The following is a 19,241-nucleotide window of genomic DNA, read 5'->3' as shown; positions in this document are numbered from 1 at the left end:
GCAGGTCTCTGCACCTGCACCCACACCCCGTGTGGAACCCACAGAGCTCCGTCACCCCCAGGAAGCCTCTCTGTACTAACCCCGTGCCGGCTGCGCCCTCGTCTTACCTGGCCGCTTCACAGTGACTTCTGTGCGCCCCGAAACCTCCTCGGCCAGCTTGTACCAGGCATAGTTGGGGCTCAGCAGCCACTCCTCAACGTGGCAGTAGTAGCTGCCACTGTCACTGACCTCGGCCCTCTGCACGGTGAGGCTGAACAAGCCCCCGGAAACGTGCCTCTCGAACTGCAGCCGGGGCCTCAGGCCCTCCTCCTCGGCATAGGTGCCGTACTCAAAGGCGGAGCTGTGGGTGGTTTTCAGGATGAGCTTCCCGTCGGCATCCGAGGGCTTATGCACGTACCAGAGCACCGCAAAGTGGGAGTTCGGGCTGGTCTGAGACTTAACCGAGCAGTTCAGCTGGATGGGCCTGTTTTCCACCAGAGTGAGCGTCCTCTTCGACTTGCTCACCTGCAGCTTTGTCACTGCAAAGGAAAGGGGGCGGTTCAGCACAATCACCGCACACACCTGCCCAGGAACGTCCCCAGCCTCACGTGCGGCCTCCAGCCTGGTTTTGCCCCGCACGGTTCCGGGAGGGCCGGCCCGGACAGGCTTCCTTCGAAGCATGGCTCGGTGTGAGGGAGGCTGCACGGAGCCGGTTTTACCCCAACATCCCTCCACCTGTCTCCTCCCTACTCCCCTCACCTGCACGCAGCCTCCAGGGGACCCAGCTGAAACTTCAATCATTTGCCTGCCTAGGAAGTTCAATGGCTCCCAACTGCTTGAGCTCATAAAGGAAAAAAAAATTCCTTTTCACAGTACAAAGTCCCTCCAGGATTTGGCTCTTACCCAACTGTCCTCACTCATCTCAGTGACTCACCCCTCCAGCACCCCCACCCCTCCCCAGCCCCCTGCACCTCTTCCTTGAGCTCTGGTCTCTGCTCACCTGTCCTCTCTGCCTATATGTCCTTCCACCATCTCCCTCCACACCCCCGATCCTTCTGTGCCCTCGTCCTTCCATGCCCCCTCTTTCCCTCCCATCCTACTGGGCCAGCAGCCCCTCTCTGCCCTGGCACCACATCTTCTACATTATCTTCCAGAAGTTTTTCCTTAGTCTCTCTTCCACCCTAGCCTCTGAGCGCCCTGTGGGTAGAGATCAAGCTTTTCCCTTGCAGTCTGCAAGTATTCTGAGTGTGCCCTTCCTGATGCTAATAAGTGCTAGGAATGCCCTGAAGAACACTGTCCTGCCTAGGGGATGTTCTCGTCACTGCACCCCCAGAGCCTGGCACAGCGCCTGGGCTATGGAAAAGCACTCAATCAGTGTCTGCTGGGATATGTGGGGGAGAGCATGTGAGAGAAATATGGTAGCAGGTAGTTCGGGGATTGCTGGGGTGATCTTCCTGGGGGCAGAGAGAGGGAGGGGGCAGAGAGAGGGAGAAGGCAGAGAAGAAAATGCCGAGCAATGGGACAGAACGGAGCCACCTCCAGTGTCCTTCCCCTCTCCACCCTGCTCCAAAACTGGAAGGGAGGGCAGACTCCGGAGTGCCACCCTACCTGCTAATTAATGGCTATGCTCGCCTTTGAGGTGGCAGGAAGCCAAGGTCAAATGACATATATCTTACGTAGGTAATCTGGGATCATACCCACTCCATCTTTATGACACTTGGCTCTGCTTTCCCGCTACCGACCATCCTCTCCGTACTGAAAAAGTTTTAAAAAAGGAAGATGTAACTCTGAATTCCTCCTGGGGAGCTATCAGTGCAAGCACCTTTTCACATCTCAACTCAAATTTCTGAAAGCCCCAGACAGTCACTTGGATGCCCTGGTCCCGCACAGACAAACGTTGCGGATGGCGGGATCTGATACCCCACACCATTACTACAAAAGCCACTCTAGGGACAAGTAACTCAGTGGTGAGTCGGGTGACACTCTTCACAAAGGACTGCTGGCTGAACTCACGTCCCCACAGACCTTCTCAAGCCATCAAGAACGCACCAACATGAGAGGACTCCCAGGTCCCACGGCCCACCCTTCTGGTTTCGTCTTTTGTTGGAGCCCAGTCTCCCGCGTTCCCCCTTCTTCAAACACACAGAGTCCTCCAGGGCACGCCGGGAATCCTGGGCAGGGTTTACCAGTTAGCTTCCAAGCTCAGCAAACTGGATGCACACGAGCTTGCCAGTCGACTTTTCAGATCGGATTCCGGCAATACTTAGAACACCCAGCTCCCTTTTCATTCCTTTCCAACCCAATTCACCGCATGCAAATGATATCTACATCAGCACAAATGATACCACCTGAATTATCTGGTTCTTGTCCAAGAAAACTGGGCTGTTCAGTGCAGAGTAGAAAGAGCTTTAAAATGTATTATTAATTGGGGCCAGATTATTTTTGCAAGTGTTACTAAGGAAACCTCAATTGCTATAGTAACTGCATATGTTAAACTGGAATCCTATGACTAAGCTTCAGTCGGTCACATGGTCCCAGAGCAAGGATCCAAGGAAGAGAAATGTTTCAAAGGATTGCCATTTTTTTTTTCTTTCCTTCCCATGTCAAAATATTGTGAAGTGTTGAAAAGCTGGAAAGAGAGGCATTTTTGAAATGTGGGGCATGCCTGACAGGTGGGCGAGGGGTCAGCTCCTATTCTATGCTCTGAATTCCCTCCCGCATCTCAAGGGCAGGGAGGACCTTCCCTGAAGCCCAGAGACCGCAGCCCCCACGACTAATTAGGAAGATCCACCGAGTCCTGTCCAGTACTGCCCTGGGCAGTGTGTCTGTCTACACCACCCTCCTCCACAGAGGCAGGGGAGCCCGGGGGCCCTCAAGGCCCGCAGGAATTTTCATCTGCATGATGACAGCACCTCACAGGAGTGCTGTACAGGTTAAACGCAACGGTCTATAGAAAGAGTTTAGCGCAGAGCCTGCTGGATCACGAACACGCAATCCATTTTCACTCTTCCCATTTCTTTTTGGTCTCTGGGTTCAGTCCCACGTTCAAAGCTCAACAGGACAACGGGTCAGACTGGCACATTTGCTAGTGAAGTGCTCCCCTGGACCAGCAAGCACCAGGGTCACCTGGGAACTTGTTAGAAATGCAGACTCTGGGACCCCCCCACCCCGCACACCCCCCGGCACCCCCCAGCCCACTGGCTCAGAATCTGCCTTTAACAAGATCCCTGGGTGATTCGCATGCACCTTAAAGCCTGAGAAATCCTGGACGTGGCCCTGTGAGTGAGTGGATTTCGAGAGGCAACAACGTAGAGGTGAAAAAGGAAAGATGCTGGGGGCCAAGGCCGGGTTAATCCCCAACAGCGAGTCAGCAGGAGGAAGCGGCAGGAAGAGAGGATTCGGGGCAAGGTCCCCACTTGCCTCCCCACCTGCCGGCACAGACTCCAGTCACACCCTATCACACACGCCGCCTCCGGGGACACCTCAGGCTCCCAGAGCTGGGAGAGCTGTGCCCTGTTTGAGGGAGGGGCTCTATCTTTCTGCATCTGGAGGCTTTCCTTCCTAGGCCTCTCCTCAAATGGAATCATGTGCTGTGGGTTTGAGAAGAGGACGATGCGTTACAGCAAGGACGGGGTGGTAACAGGTGGGAGGCATCAGGAGGAAGGAGGAAGCCAGCTCAGAAGGGGGCCCGCTCCACCAGCCGACCTACCCATTCTGCGGATTCTGCTTTGTACCTGTGCTCGGCACACACAACTTCCATTGGTAAAGGATTCCCTTACATCCAGCTAGAGCTGTTAATTGCAAAAAAAAAATTTTTGTTTTTATTTCGGCGGGAGATAGAGAAAGCAGGTGAGCAGGGGAGAGGGGAAGAGGGAGAGAGAGAATCTTAAGCAGGTGCCACGTTCAGCACAGAGGCCGACACAGGACTCAGTCTCACAATCATGAGATCGTGACCTGAGCCGAAATCAAGAGTCAGATGCTCAACCAAATAAGCCACTCAGGCACCCTGAGGTTAACTTTTTAAAGGCCTTTTCTTTCCTACTGAATTATTTAAAGGGCACTGAATGATCTGTGGCCCAAGCATTTGCTAAACAAACTAATAAAAGGATGACCGAATAAATATGTGATGGATCTCGTCTTGGAGGTACGGAATATAAAGGAAAGGCATTTAATCCTGACTGTGATGGGAGGGACAGCACATTTCAAAAAGCGTGTGACCTCTGAGCTCAGCCCTGAAAAACAAGTGACTAGGTAGGTGCTCCCCAGGCACAGGAGGGGGGGAGAAAGGGCACCCAGGTGAGCGAAGGTGAGAACTTCTCTGTGCACCACTTTCAGGGAAGGGCAAGCAGTCAGTACGGCAGGCAGATGAAGCGAGGGGCCTGGAGTGCGTGTCAGACGATGCCACCCCCCCACCCCCCCGCCGGGGCTCCCAGCGGGCATCCGTGGCCTTCCCACAGTAGCATCACCTGGGCACCTGCTGAGACCACTGAATCACAAACGCCGCAGGGGAGGCCCAGCGACCTGCAGTCTCACAAGAGAAGCCACAGGTGTGGTGGTGAGGTGGCCACGGGAAACCCAGGGGACAGCAGCTTCTGTGCAGGGGGTAAGCAGAGGCCAGTGGTAGTAGGAAAGGAGACACAAGCTGTGAGGGAGGAGGGAGGGGGAGAGAGAGAGAGAGAGAGAGAGAAGAGAAGAGAAGAGAAGAGAAGAGAAGAGGCTGTGCTTTATTAAGGACATGTGACAATGATCATTAATGTTAGGCGTTAGGGGGGTCACAGCGGCTGGACAGCAGACGTTTGTCAACTTGCAAGAACCAAGTCAGCCAAGAAGAGAAAACTATGGGGGTGCGTGTGCCACCCTTTCTCAGAGAAGGAGACGGCAAAGGCACCTGCCAGTCAAGCAGTTACATCCTAAGCCCCTGCTCCTCTTCTCCCCGTGGCCAGGCCCCATTTGAGCCCCTAGAATCTGTGTCCAACCTCACACTTGGCCTGCATTCCAGCCTTCCTGCCTGCAGCCTCAGCCCCTTCCAGGGAGAGCTTCCTAAGCTGCAAACGGGAGCGTGTTGCTCCCAGCCCAGCAACAGCCCCACGACAGCAGTTTTCAACAGGGCAGCAAGGCCCCCAGGGACACCGTGGAAACCTGTGGGCAGGTCTTTCCTGGTCACATTGATTGGGTAAGGGCTCTAGTCACATTTAATGGACGAGCGCCTGCAACAGATGTAAAGCCCCGTCTGGGATGGTTCTATGCAACAAAACTCTACCTCGTGTCCCGTGTGACTTTCAAAGGACGTTCATACGGGTGAAAACTCTGTCCCTGAGCCTAGAACCTACATACGTTTCATTTTATTATCTCCACAATACTTTTTTTTTTTCTTGGCATGGGTTTACTATACGCCAGGTAAATGAAGGAAGGGTTTTCCTTTGCTCTGTTCAGTGCTGCTGTAAGAGTTGCTCAGGATTTCGGACGCCCTGTCCAGGACAGCAATGCCCCTCGCACAGGCCGGTGTGCACAGGGACAGAGCCGCAGTGCCTCTGCCCGGGGTAGCCGACCCTGAGCACGTTACATGTTACAGCATGTTACAGCGCATCATTTTATTATGAACCACCCTCTAAAAAATTCGTCCTTTTTTCCACAATTTGGGGCACTGTGACAATTTTTAAAGATTATGTTGAGTAGGAATGTGAGATGCTCTAGGAATTTCATGTAGTAAAGGGACTGTTCTGGATTGTTATAAAAAGAAGTATATGATCTGAGCATGATGGGAACTCCTACCTGCTTGGTTTAGAACGTTCTTATTTAACAAATGTATATAATCCTCTCTACATGCTGAGCACTACTCTAAGCACTTCAGAAATGCTAACTACTTGCTCCCTACCAGACCTATGAAATAAGCATTATTAGTCCCAATGGTACAGACACTTGCCCAAGGGCACACTGCTGACCAGTGGTAGAGCCAGGATTCAAAGCCAGGCTGCCTGGTGTGTCCGTGCTTTTAACCATCACATACGGTGACCCTCCATACTTCTGTGTATAAAAGGGGCTCCCCTAGGGGCGCCTGGGTGGCTCAGTCGGTTAAGCGTCTGACTTCGGCTCAGGTCATGATCTCGCGCTCCGTGGGTTCCAGCCCCGCGTCAGGCTCTGTGCTAACAGCTCGGAGCCTGGAGCTGCTTCGGATTCTGTGTCTCCCTCTCTCTCTCTGCCCTTCCCCCCTCATGCTTTGTCTCTCTCTGCCAAAAATGAATGAACATTTAAAAAAAATATATAAAAGGGGCTCCCCTGGCTCTCACCAACGTACCTGGGGACAAACCCCTCCCTGACCCCATGCTTCACTCGTATCAAAACAAGCATGCTGCTTTCTCCGTCCGTGATGTTCTCTGCACACACTCTGTTCTGAGCTGGAAACGTCCCACTGCCCGCCCCCACACATGCCGATTCCCTCCCTGGGCCCATCGGTCATACCCCAGGCCGGCTCTCTTGCACCCCTGTGACTTTTCCCCGTGCTTCCCTCCTCCCAGGCCCTCAGCACAGCCTTCCAGGCAGGGACTGGAGTCTGCAGCTGCAGCACCCAGCATGGAAACGGGCACACAGTAGGTGCTCAAATGTGCTTGTGGACGGCAGTGGGAGGAAGGAGCAAGGAGAAAAGTAGCAAAGGTTTACAAGCAGAAACAGCTAATTCGGGGTAACCCAGACATGTCCTGTCTCACCTGTCTGCAGACACAGCGGTGACCCTTTATGCAGGGCCTGCCAATTGGTACACCTGGCGTCACCATGACAACAAGGCCTGGAGGCTTGGGGGTGGGTGCTGGGGACTCCTCTAGGCGCCCCTGCACTCGTGCTCACTGTCTCTGAGCACTTAGCAGGCAGAAGCCACAGGCTCGTGGCCTGGGAGGGGAACCCCAGGTTCTCCTGAAAGAAAGTAGGGGCCAATCCCACTTGGGATGAGGCAGCCTGTCACTTATCAGACTGTGACAAGGAAAGCCACAGTTCACATGCCCGGGACCCATGCAAGTCAAAGAAAAAGCCCTCAGCTCGCCCAATCTGCCAGGTCAGCAATAAGAAATTGGAGAAAACGGATTTGGCAGCATCCAGAGGGAGGGTATTAAATATTCATCCTGACTACCCATCAGTAAATCCCAGCAGAATACACCCACTGACAAGTCGGCTTTCTGCACTGGAGGCTGTCCTCCTGGAAGCTTGTTTATTGCTTTGTCAATCTGAATGTGCAATATTTAATAGCCAGACCAGGAGAGGGTCGTAAACGTTTGGAAAACAAGTGCTGACATTTCCCTTATTGCTTCCGTATTTAGGGATGTGTAATTGGAGGGTGTTTTTGGTGCTAAAGAAAATCAGAAGGAAGCAAAGCGATGCTTCGAAATTAAAAGAGAAAAGAATGGATTAAGAGCGAAGAATCGAATATGTTGAGCTGGCTTAAAGTCTTGCCTAAATGCCCCATGGGGGTCACACTCTGTGATCAATGAGAGTCAGGCTAAGCAAAATCAACAAAATCAGAGTGATGGCATTCCTTGAAGATTTCCTTGGGGATGTGCAGACGGAACAGGAAGCAGGCAAAAAGAATGGTCAGTGATGGATCCACAATCGACCGTGCCATCCAGCCAGAGATTTTAATGAATCAAATACCTGTGATGTGGTCAGGTCAGCAGGTGGCCCTGGCAAGGACCGGTCTGGGGCACAGACCACACAGAGCCCTCTGGGAGCAGATGACATCAGCAGTTAAAGGCTGATAGATGGACCAGCGTGACAGAGCCAGCACTCTCTAGGTTTCTCTCTGATTCTGCTGGAATAAGAATGTTTGACAAAATATTCTTAAAAGGGGGTGGGGAGTAAGAGCAGGAATAAGAAGCCGTGTTTTGAGGGACAAGGAATGCAGGGAGGGAAGAAAGAAGAGAAGCCAGCACTGGATTTGAGCTCTGGTATCCCCAAGTCTTAGGGGCCATCTTGTGGCAGAAATCTGAAGAAACAGGGGAGTTACGGGAAGCATAAATTACACCCCTATACCATCAGCAAACTGGAACCCGTATGGGTTTCTCGTGACCCCAACGTCGAACAAACAAATTTAAGTATCTGCTAAAGGGCATCAGCAATTCGAGGATGCTAAACCAGAGAGAGGAGACAGCAAATAAAAGTACTTGGTACCGGGGCGCCTGGGTGGCGCAGTCGGTTAAGCGTCCGACTTCAGCCAGGTCACGATCTCACGGTCCGTGAGTTCGAGCCCCGCGTCAGGCTCTGGGCTGATGGCTCGGAGCCTGGAGCCTGTTTCCGATTCTGTGTCTCCCTCTCTCTCTGCCCCTCCCCCGTTCATGCTCTGTCTCTCTCTGTCCCAAAAATAAATAAAAAATGTTGAAAAAAAAAAATTAAAAAAAAAAAAAAAAAAAAAAGTACTTGGTACCACAGAGGATTCCTGAGAAGAAACACAAAATAGTTAACTGTCCAGAAAAATATGTAATATAATAAAATTAAGAGCTTGGAATCTGGAACCAGACTGCCTGTCTGGATTTGAATCTTGCTTCTGCCACTTATTAGGGATCACTGGGTAATTTATTTAACCCCTGTGTCAGTGTGCTCATCTATAAAGTGGATGAAACAGGACCCCCTCTCGGTGTTGCATGGGCTAAGAACCAAGCAAGCTATTACATATAAAGCACTCAGGATGGGGACGGACACACAAGAAATGCTCAATAAGTATCAGCTGCTACATTGGTGTTACTGTTACTGCTACAGCCACCTGTGCTGAGACCTCCATGCCAGCAATCTACGGAGAAACTCCTTCTATGAAGGGGGCTGTTAGCTGAATGCAAAAACATAATCTCTGACTACATGGCCTTCGAAAAAGTCAAAGTCTCCCTTTCATCCAGCCCCACGGCTTTTTAACAAGGCACACCTGGGTTCAAATCCCGACTTCCCACTCGCCACGCACTTGACTTGGCGAGTCAGAACCTCTCTGGGCCTCAGTTACTCCATTTATTAAAATTTTTTAAAATATTTATTTTTGAGACAGAGAGAGACAGGGTGTGAGCAGAGAGAGGGAGACAGAATCTGAAACAGGCTCCAGACTCTGAGCTGTCAGCACAGAGCCCGATGCAGGACTCGAACTCACAAACCGCGAAATCATGACCTGAGCCGAAGTCGGACGCTCAGCCGACTGAGCCACCCAGGCGCCCCCTCAGTTACTCCATTTATAAGGAAGCAACAGCTTCCTCCCAGGGTGGTGGTGCAGACAAAGGCGGCCGCATGCGCCACGTGTTGGACACCGTCAGCCCTCTGGTATCTTCCACCCCCACCTACCCCACACAGAAGCGCAGTACCCACCCGAGTGTGTGTGTGGGGGGGCGGGGGTGGGAAGTAAACACGAACATGAGGCTCTTTGGAAAGCAGGAAGTGCTAACTGCATAAATATTTAATAAAGGACAGAATGTAACACTTAGAGGCATGAACTCTCCTCTGAGCCTCAGCCACTCCCTGGGCGGTGGCAGCAGCTACAGCACCCACGGGGCTCTCGAGGCAGCCTCCAGGGGGGCCTCGAAAGTGCACCACTGCTCACCTCTGAGCAGAAGCCACACAACAAACAGCCGCTCCCAGGCCTCCCGCACCAGTGCTGCTCCTTCCCGCCTGACAGTGAAAAACACAAACCAATTCAGAGCAAGCCACAGAGACCCGGAGACAGCCCTCCACCGCCTGGCTCTCCGGCGACATCCTCCCCCCGGGAGGAATGAAATGGCTGGCATCTGGAAGTCGGGGAGACCGAAACCCACCAGCAGCTGCACCTCAGTTTTCCCAAGCCGGTTGGCTGCTACCACGCCTCTGACGCACCGGGAGGCCTTGGTTTCTCCACGGAGAAACCAAAATGGGGATACAAACATCCACATCATTTCACTGTTGGTGATGAATGGTTAAGAAGAATGTAAGTGCTAAGCACAAAGCCAGGCACCCGAGAGCTAACTTCACACATAGTTTTCCCTTATTCTCTTTAGTAACACCATAAATGAACCAGAACCCAAAGAACTCAAACCTCTGATGAGCTGTCCTCAGCCTTCCCTTACATGCTCCAGCCTTAGAGTCCAAATAGGAATGGAAACAAGCAGGAGTTAGCAATCGATTCAAAAAGGCAATGTCAGGCAAGGTCCTGGGGTCAGCGCGAACCCTACCTTTCTATAGCCGTGGAACCATGTTGACGGGCTCCATGGCTCATAATACCGACCCTGAGGGCCAGAGGAGACCACAAATGCGCAATTACAATTGGAATGTCCTAGTCAGTAAGGCGGGCACATGTGTCCCTAGGCGTTTCCACAACAAGGGGTCACACAAAATGGGGTCTCTGCTTAACCCTCCATTAACCCAAAAATCCACTTAAGCAGCACAGCCTCTTCCCTAAGCTTCCGCTTGCCCAGGCTCAGGCTCTAATTGGCCAAGGAACGGTCCCATCATTTTTACAAGTTGCTTGTTTCAAACTTTGGTACAGAACAGGATTTTTTTTTTTTTAATTTAAAATTTTTTATTTTATTTTAGAGAAAGTCTGCAAGTGGGGGAGAGGGGCAGAGAGAGAAAGAGAGAGAGAATCTTAAGCAGACTCCATGCTCAGTGTGGAGCCCAACATGGGGCTCTATCCCAGGACTCTGGGATCATGACCTGAGCCGAAATCAAGGGTCAGATACTCTACCGACTGAGCCACCCCGGCACCTCCGAAAGAGGGCTTTTCACGGGGTTAGAAGAGGCCAAGGGTAAACTCAGACAATACCCCCATGTAACCTCATGTTGCTGAAAACAACACCGTGACCATCTCACATGGCGGAGCAGACCAGGTCAGGTACGAACCATGGCTGTGAGTGGGCAGAAGAATCCTCTTTGCAAGGGGTTCAAACCACCTTTGCAAAGTGGGTCGGTCACAGAGTCAGATAAACGTCTTTGCAAAGTCACCTCTCATCCAACCCACCCTTCGCCGCGTAGGTGCGTGTGCCCCACTGTGCAGGGGCCTGGCAATGGCAGAGACGCTGAGCAGCCTGGGCTCCACACCACAGCCGCTTCCAACCAAGCAGGAGAGGGGACGGACACCGGGGGGCCCATCAAAGCACATACACCTGACCCCTCCCCCGCATTAGGAAAAGCGCCCAATGACGGAGTGGTTGCAGGACACCCCCTGACCCAGGCTTCCCAAATTAGTGCGGCTTTACCAACGGCCGTGAGAGACTCACCTCCGTGGGGAAAGGGAGCTCAAGGAGGAGGCCAGAGCCTGGCTCAGGGAATCAGCATGGGAGACAGACAGACACGGGTTCAAACCCCGGCTCCGCCATTTACCAGCTATGTGACCCTAGGGTAGCCACTTCCTCTTTCCTGGGGTTGTTGTGAAATTCTCATAAAACCATCGACCCTAAGCACCTGCCACGAGGCAGTTACTCCGTTAAGTGCCTCACGTGTTCCCTCTCCCGTTCCACGTTCCTTGTCTGCCAACAGGGAACAGTGTACCTCCTCCAGGCTGCTGTGGAAAGGGTTTTAGGAGACGGCGTGATGTCAAGAGACCAGAGTCTAAAAAGACATGACAAGTTAAAGTGGTCTGTAATCCCTGACTGGATCCTGGTTTGGAAGGGGAAAAAAAAAAAAAAGCTACCAAGGACATTATTGGGACAATGGGGGAAATGCTGGTAACATGCCGTCATCGTGTGGAACTCTGGGGGGTGACAGTGGTGTCGTGGTTGCACAGGAGTGTGTCCTCGTTCTTATGAGGCACACACACAAGTACTGAGGAGGAACAGTCCCAAGCCCTGCAACTCCCCCTCAAATGGTTCAGAGACAACAGCACGAAAACCACAGGGAAAACAAGCACAGTAAGACGTTAACCGCTGGCCGTCGAGACAAGGGAACGGGATTCTTGCGGCTACCTACGGGCTAGAAATTTCTCGAGCCACAAAGTTGGGAAATGGAAGTGGTCCCGCCGGGGGCCCCACGTGTGTGCCGCCCTCCCCCCGGCCGCGTGCCGGGCGCCCCCCCCTCCCCACCGGGCCCCCTGACCTGGCTGCAGCACCCTGATCTCCAGCAGGTTGGAGGTCCGCTCCGCCAGCCGCGTCCAGGAGTTGTTGTAGTTCTTCCGCCACAGCTCAGCCACGCACTGGTACTTGCCCGCCTCTGTGTCGCTGGCCCGGCTGATGCTCAGGCGCACGTTGTTGCTGGACTCGGCCTTCTCGATGGCCGTTCGGGTCCGGAAGCTGGAGGACCTGTCCCCCCACTGGACCCCCCCATCCCGGGTGAAGGTCACCAGGTCGTGAAACTCGATGGTGCCAACTGGCTGGAACCGCCAGGTCACGGACACGGGGACCCGGGCTGGGTAATGGGGTTTGATGATGCACTGCAGGTCAAAGGAGTCGCTGTAGGTCACGCCTGGCGTGCGCGAGATGGCTGTGACCGCGAAGCCCATTTCTGGAGAGAGAGCAGAGAGACTCCAGCTAGGGGAGACACGAGGATTTCTCAGGGCGGTGTGCGGCAGGGGTGGGGCTGTGGGCCAAGCTAGCGGCACAGAACCGAGGCTCCGGCTCTCTCCTGATGCCCAGGCCAGATCACTTTAGCTCGCATTTAGCACGAGCCCAAAAGACCCCATACACAGAGGCCAGAGGCAAAGCTCCTCAAGCAGCACTTAGCAAACCCTTCCTGATGAAACCTTCGTGTCGATCTGCCTCCCATCAGCCCTTGCCAGGATTGAGGATACGTAGGCAGAGCCATTCCTACAGATTTGGGGATCCCATGCTGAAACAGGAGAAAAAAGCTCTCAAGCCAACGTCATTCACTGCCTGCAAGGTGGACACTTCCCCCCCCCCCCCCCCCCCCCCCCCCCCGACGCCTCCTCTGCTTGGCCCGCGAGGCACTGGAGCTAGACAAGGAGGAGGCAGAGGATGTGTCCCTGTTCCCCGGGCCAAGCAGTACAGGCTTGCTCACCAGTTCCTTTTCCACTTTCTTTGTGAAATGCAGGGAAGATGGGCAGTGAGGGACCCACAGCAGGTGGGCTGACCTTGAGCAGGTGGGGAACTGGGTGAGGTGAGCTTCTGCAGTTACAGCAGGCTGCCCCCTACTGACGGCAGCAGGCTGATCCCGGATACCGACTCCTCAGTGGGCGCTATGCGAGTTCCTTCACCTTGAAACACTACTTAATATTAACACACTGGTTATGATCATAAGACTGCGAACAGCCAGTGTTTACTGAGTGCGGTGTGCCAGGCGTGGGGCCAACTGCTGTGTTTCCACCACACGTCACTGTGTCCTCAAAATGACCTTGTAGGACAAGAAGGCATCTCATCCATTTCTTACAGACAAGGAAGAGGCACAGAGAGGTTAAATAAACTGCCCACGATCAAGCAGCCAGGAAATGGCAGAGTCAGGGGTCTTATCTGGCGGTTTTACCCATGGGAAGTGGTTCAAGGCACAGACCCTAGAGCCAGAGGCCCGACTTTGATCTTTCTAAGCTGTGTGACAGCAAGTTACTTCACTTCTCTCTGCCTTGATTTCCCCATCTGTAAAACGGGTCCTCGTGAAGATTAAGTGAGTTAATATTTGCAACATATTAGGAACAGCATAGTACCTGGCACATGCTATATTTCACTAAATATGTAAAGGGACAAAGTAGACACAAAGAAAAGTACTTCCAATTCTGTAGGGAAAAGACTACGCACAGAATGAATCTTTTGGCTTCAGGTGAGGAGGTTAAGTCAGCAAATAAGTGGAAATAATTTGCTAAAAACTCCCGATCTTCAATTTGGATTTCATAAGCTTCTTTATGTCTCCTTAAAAAAAAAAAATTTAAGACCCAGAGACCCATCCTTAAACATTAAGTAGTTATGATAGTCACTTGTGCCCCTGTGTGCAGAATATGTTGCCATTAGAGTGGCAGGACACAGGACCTTAGGGATAGGACATGCCCCAGTGTTCCTGGCCCCAGCATCCAAAGATGTCATCCCAAGAGAGAGCTTCTCCAAGCAAATGACTCTGTCCAGGGCTGACAGAGCACACGCCATGATCATGGTGCACAGAGCACCCAATTTACTCTAACTGAATGGTCATAATGGCCCACGTGCAGCTGGAGGATGTTCCTATCTGCTGTCTCAGCTGGGTACCTGAGAGTGAACCATACCTGACCCGTCAATATGAAAACACGTGTGTGTGTCACTATTTAGACTGAAAGGCAATCTGACCCCACAATGCCCCCCACTCTTCCCTGCCACAACTGCTTGGGTCTCCCTGATTATGGCTTTGGCCAGAGGCACCCCAGGGGTAGAGAACAAGTAAGGAGAACCAAGCCCGGGATCCCAGGTCAGAGCCCGTGGCGACCCTGACTATGGAAACCACAGACATATGATGAGTATGACAGACGTCAGGGGGATAACCTAAGAGAAGCTATCCTGACCGCTCCTTGGACATTCCTAACCTCACAGGGTGGGGAAAAGGACTGTTACTGGACATCCGGACATTTCCACAGGTCCACACTGGTGCTGAGCACTGGCCCGGGGACTGAGCTCATCGGCAAACTCAGCCACCGGACGAAGTTTCTAAAGCGAGAAAGCTGAGCAATGCAATTACTACACGAAGCAGGCCAATCTTTGGGATTAAGCTTTTAGAACAAGAAGTGTAATTCTAATCTTGGGTGAGAATACAGTACTCTATTGAGGGCAAAACCAGCGGGGGCTGCCACCTTTCCTGGGGTGTCAGCTCTAGCTAGGAAGTCGATGGGCAACATGGTCCCAGGGAGTGGGATACACGGTCACCGAGGACAAGTGATGTCACAGCTGTCCTGATAAACAGGAAGACCGAACATGATAACAAGTAGCAGACTGGCCTCTTAAAATTTAATCTACTGATTACATTAGGCGGATAAACGTTGATAGAAGCCGCTTTAACTACCCCGTGAGAAGCAAATCTAATTCTCTGGTTTTAGCAAATCTCAAGGTATCTTTGAATTTCATGCTAATGCGGAAGTGGCTTTCCTAAGGATGGTGCCTTATAGAGGAAGAGATAAAAGCACAGACTTTGGGGGGGAAAAAAATGAAGAGAGATCCCCAGCTTCCCAGGTTCAGACTGTGGGTCTGTCGCTTAAAAGCTGTAGCCGTGAGCAAATTAGTTAACCTGTCTCCCTCAGTCTCCTTGTCAAATCAAAGGGTTGAGCTCTTGGTTAGGTGAGAATTCAAAGGGACAAGTGCTTAGACTCCACCAGGAACATAGTAAATGCTAAGTAAATGGCAGAAAGGGGTCTCCTACCCTTCTCTGCCCTGCTCTGGCCTTTTGAGGAGGGCTGGGCCCCTGGGCTGCAGGGCAGGAGAGCCTGGGGGGCAGGCGAGAGAGGTTCTGCTCTGCTGGTCTTGGCAGGGACCACGGTCCCGCCACCTGGGGCCACCACTCCTACTGGGTGGCTTCGCTCCCCTGGCCAGAACTTCGAACTTCACTCCTACCATGCAGACCCAGGAACAGTGACCGCCCCCAGCCGTCACCAGGCCCCCAGGGGCCCCACTGCGCACCACTGGCCCTGTCAACCCTACCTGCACTTTCACACACGGTCCCTTCAATTAAACCCTCTGGAAGGGGCCATCCGTTTCCTGCCAGGACTCTGATAAAAGTCAGGGTAAGGGACCTGATGTGGGAGCAATCTCCCAGCGATCCCACAGAAAGGACCGCCAAGTGCTTCCTTACCGAGAGCCGTGATGGAGATGGGGGTGCTGGCCCGGCGCTCCCCCACAATCTGCCACTCGCCGTCCACTGCCCGCACCCATTCGGTCACGTGGCACTCGTACTGGCCCTCGTCCTCCTTCCTGCTGTTGAAGATGCCCAGGCTGAACGAGTTGGGCTGCACCTGCTCCATCTGGACGCCCCCGAAGCTGCTGCGCTCCCAGTAGGACGCGCCTGGCTGCACGGTGCCATCCCGGTCCAGCCACATGATGTTGCTGCGGCGGTTCTGCCGGTCCACGAGCTGCCAGATGACCGAGAAGCGGCCCTGCGGCCTGCCCGCCGTGCGGACGCTGCAGGAGAAGTGCAGGTGCTCACCCTCAAGGATGACACTGGAGTTGCTGGCCACCTCCACGGAGATGCTGCTCTCTGGGAAGAGGGAGAGAGTGCCACGCTGGGGCTTTCCGGCCTCTACTACCCCCTCCCCCACAGACGGGGCAGGAGGCTGGGTGCGGGTGTCACGCTACGCACTTCACCTGGCAGGAGGAACGCCCTCTGACACTTGCTGCGGCAAGCCCTGGCTGCTTCTGGGCACTGCTCCCCACGACTTTAGATCCATCACCTAGGAGGCCCTTTGCTGGGGACCAAGATGCCATGTGGGATACTGAGGGTCTAAGACCTGAGACTGAACCGGAACCTAAGAAATACAGCACGGTGATGTTCCAACGTTCTATCGGTAATCTGTTCAGCTGGGGCTCAAGGGTTTTTCAACTCGGAATTTCAGGAAGTGGAATAACTCGGAAATTTCTACGTCACCTCCATCTTCCCGCCGTTCGGTGCTACGGCAGTCAAATAAGAGCAGAACATCTATCATGTGCCATTTGAGCCCCTCCGAGCAATTATCAGCAAGCAGAACAAAAGTGACGGGAGGTACCAGGAAGATAACGTGTGCTAGCTTGGGTGTGGGGGATACTGGGACAGATGTCTGCTTTCATAGTGCGTGTGGCAGTGAGCCCTCATACTTTTTCCACGAACGCAGAGGAACCGACCAAGGCCCCTGGCTCTCTACCCTGCCGTCCACGTTCAGCCCTGGTTCCGTTGCTCTGACCCTAACACATCCTGCCAATCAGAGTTGGGGATAAGGACCCCACTCTCTTTGCTCCTTTGCTATTCACTTAGCTCAGACCTTAGCTCTGAGGTCACTCAGTCGAACTAATTACACTTTGTACGCCTCCTTCTGCAGCACAGGGATGGTGTGGTTCCTACCGTGCACTTGTTTTGAAGATTGAAAAGTTAACAAGACAATGTATGTCAACCACCTGACACACAGCAGGTTTTCAAAAACTGGTCACTGGTGATCACGTTAACTTTCCTATTCCCAACAACTTTTGTTTTCATAAACACCACGGACATTCTAATCTGCCTTCACTACACATATGCTATTTTGTGTGACTAGCTACGTCGAGTTAAAAGAAAAAAAAAACAAGTGTTAAAGAATACAAAGCACCATAACTAATTTGGCTTCAATTTTCCGGGTACCACTGACATGAAACACAATTTAAAATTAAGCAATTAAGTCAAATTCCCCGATTCAGAGGCATACCTGATTATTGAGAGGGATCACACATACACACCCATAACCATGCATTTGAATCAATCTTTGCTCGCCCATATTTTCCCCCACAGGCAGAAACAGACAGAGATGAGCCCCAAGCCCCAGCAGGTAGTCTCTGTTATGGTGAGGATGCCTGCTACCCATTGTGGGTTGGCTTATTTCGTGTGAAAAATAGGTCTGGGCAGGGTTCAGGTTCCCCAGGAGGGCAACCTCCCCAGGAGCCATACCAGGATGACTTATGGAGATGACCAGGCTTCTGCGGCTCAAAGCATGGAGTTGGAGGCAGGCAGACCAGGGCTTGAAGCCGGTTTTACTGCTTCCTAACTCTGGAATCTTGGGGTTCTTCCTTAACCTACCCCCACTTCCTTTTCTCACGTGCAAAACAGAGACACTAAGAGTTCCTACTTCTTGGGGCCACAGCACCGACAATACCGGAGGAGGTAATTTACTTGTCATCATCAGTAATCATACTTCCTCTGTAGGCTAAAGACTCCTCCCCAGCATTATCATTCCATGTGGGGCATCAAAAGGACAACTCTGGCGTCAGGGGCGGGAAACCCCTTTGCTGGCCTCCAGCAGAAATATGACTTGCAGGGCGTCACCGCCATTCCCTACTGCCCCCCCCCCCGGTGGACTCTTCCGTGAGCCCTGGCTTACGAACGATGAGGGCTGCTGTTTGGTGCTCTGTGGCTCCAGCAAAAGCCCAGAAGAATCGCACGGTTACAGGTGGTCCTATGAGAAGAAAAACCGTGCGGGCATCCCAGGCAGAGGCAAACACAGGTGCAGTGCGGTGTGGGCGCTGCCCCTTAGGACGAGGGACGGGCATTCCCAGGCCTGAGAAAAGGCGAGCTGACCAGTTAAAACTCTCTGGATGAAGTGAAAACTAGGACAGAACTAATGAGACTCTGACTGCATGTTCGCCAAATGAAATTTCAAATCAGGAGCCGGATGATGTAGCACAGGCTTAAGCGCAGAGCGGTGGGTCTGGAGTTAGAAGCAAATATTTCTAATGCAACGCACGCTCAACCACGAACGGAACCGGCCCAGCCGCGTCTCTGCACGGTGCTCTGGCTTCTTCGCTCACGGGATGCAGAGAACACTGGCCTCTACGGGGATTTGAGGAGTGGGAGCGGGGAAGGAAGTGATATATGCAGAAGCACTCTGGGCTCTTGAGAGGAAAAGCGCCATTAAAATCCAAGGCATTATCACCATTACCGACGTGACCGTTGTTCTTTGGTAGACTTACCCAAGTGGCCTTGGGGCAGGATCTGGTGGTGCTGAGGGACTTTAACTACCCAGTTATCTGCTGGAAAAGCAATATAGCAGGCCACAGATCATCAAACAAGTTCTTGGAAGGGGTCGGGGGACATCTCTTAGCACAAAAGATATAGGAAGTAAACAGCATAGCTGCCCTTCACTGGATCCTTAACAATGAGGAATTAGTTGCAGATTTAAAAATAGAGAGTCCGTGGTTAAGGCAAGCACAAACCGACAGGAAAATAGTCAGGAGAATGGGCATTCAGTTCAACAATTTCAACTCTACAAATATTCAGCAAGCACCGACCCTATGCAAAGCACCATGCTAGGCATTGCAAAGAAAAAAAAAAAGTCTAAGAAACAAAACAATGTCAAGATAATTAGGTGTGTGAGAGAGATTTAAAAAAAAAAAAACAAAAACAGAAGTACGAAAGAAAGGAACCCTGTTGGTGAGAAAAGAAAGAAGTAGGCAAGACCCTGTGTCTACTCTTTCCTTCTCGCTTGAAGAGAACTACATCAAAAACGTACAGGTGTAAATAAATATGTAAAGGGAATCATCACAAGGCTAGGGGAGAGAACAGTTTGAGTAGTTGAGAAAAGGTTAAAGGTTAGTTTTAAAACTTCCCTGTCTTGTTTAAAATCATGGCATTAAAAGTTTAATTCTCTTTTTACTAAAAACAGAACTAGGAGAGAATTGAGATGTTAATGAAAACATCCTGATACTATGGATGATTAAACA

At 52.2% G+C, this 19,241-nt stretch overlaps 1 protein-coding gene across 1 annotated transcript in view; it reads right to left on the bottom strand.

Annotated features, from left to right (window-relative positions):
• Positions 1 to 19,241, bottom strand: part of IGSF3 (immunoglobulin superfamily member 3) — a 93,887-nt gene that overhangs the window by 12,694 nt on the left and 61,952 nt on the right. The window contains exons 6-8 of the mRNA XM_049618371.1: positions 15,658 to 16,059; positions 12,001 to 12,405; positions 108 to 518 (exon numbers count right to left, since the gene is read on the bottom strand). Coding sequence (XP_049474328.1) covers positions 108 to 518; positions 12,001 to 12,405; positions 15,658 to 16,059 — 1,218 coding nt within the window. The remainder of the gene's footprint in view (positions 1 to 107; positions 519 to 12,000; positions 12,406 to 15,657; positions 16,060 to 19,241) is intronic.

Source organism: Panthera uncia (assembly GCF_023721935.1).
Source record: "Panthera uncia isolate 11264 chromosome C1 unlocalized genomic scaffold, Puncia_PCG_1.0 HiC_scaffold_4, whole genome shotgun sequence".
NCBI lineage: Eukaryota > Metazoa > Chordata > Mammalia > Carnivora > Felidae > Panthera > Panthera uncia.
This window is presented reverse-complemented; position numbering and strand designations above follow the sequence as displayed.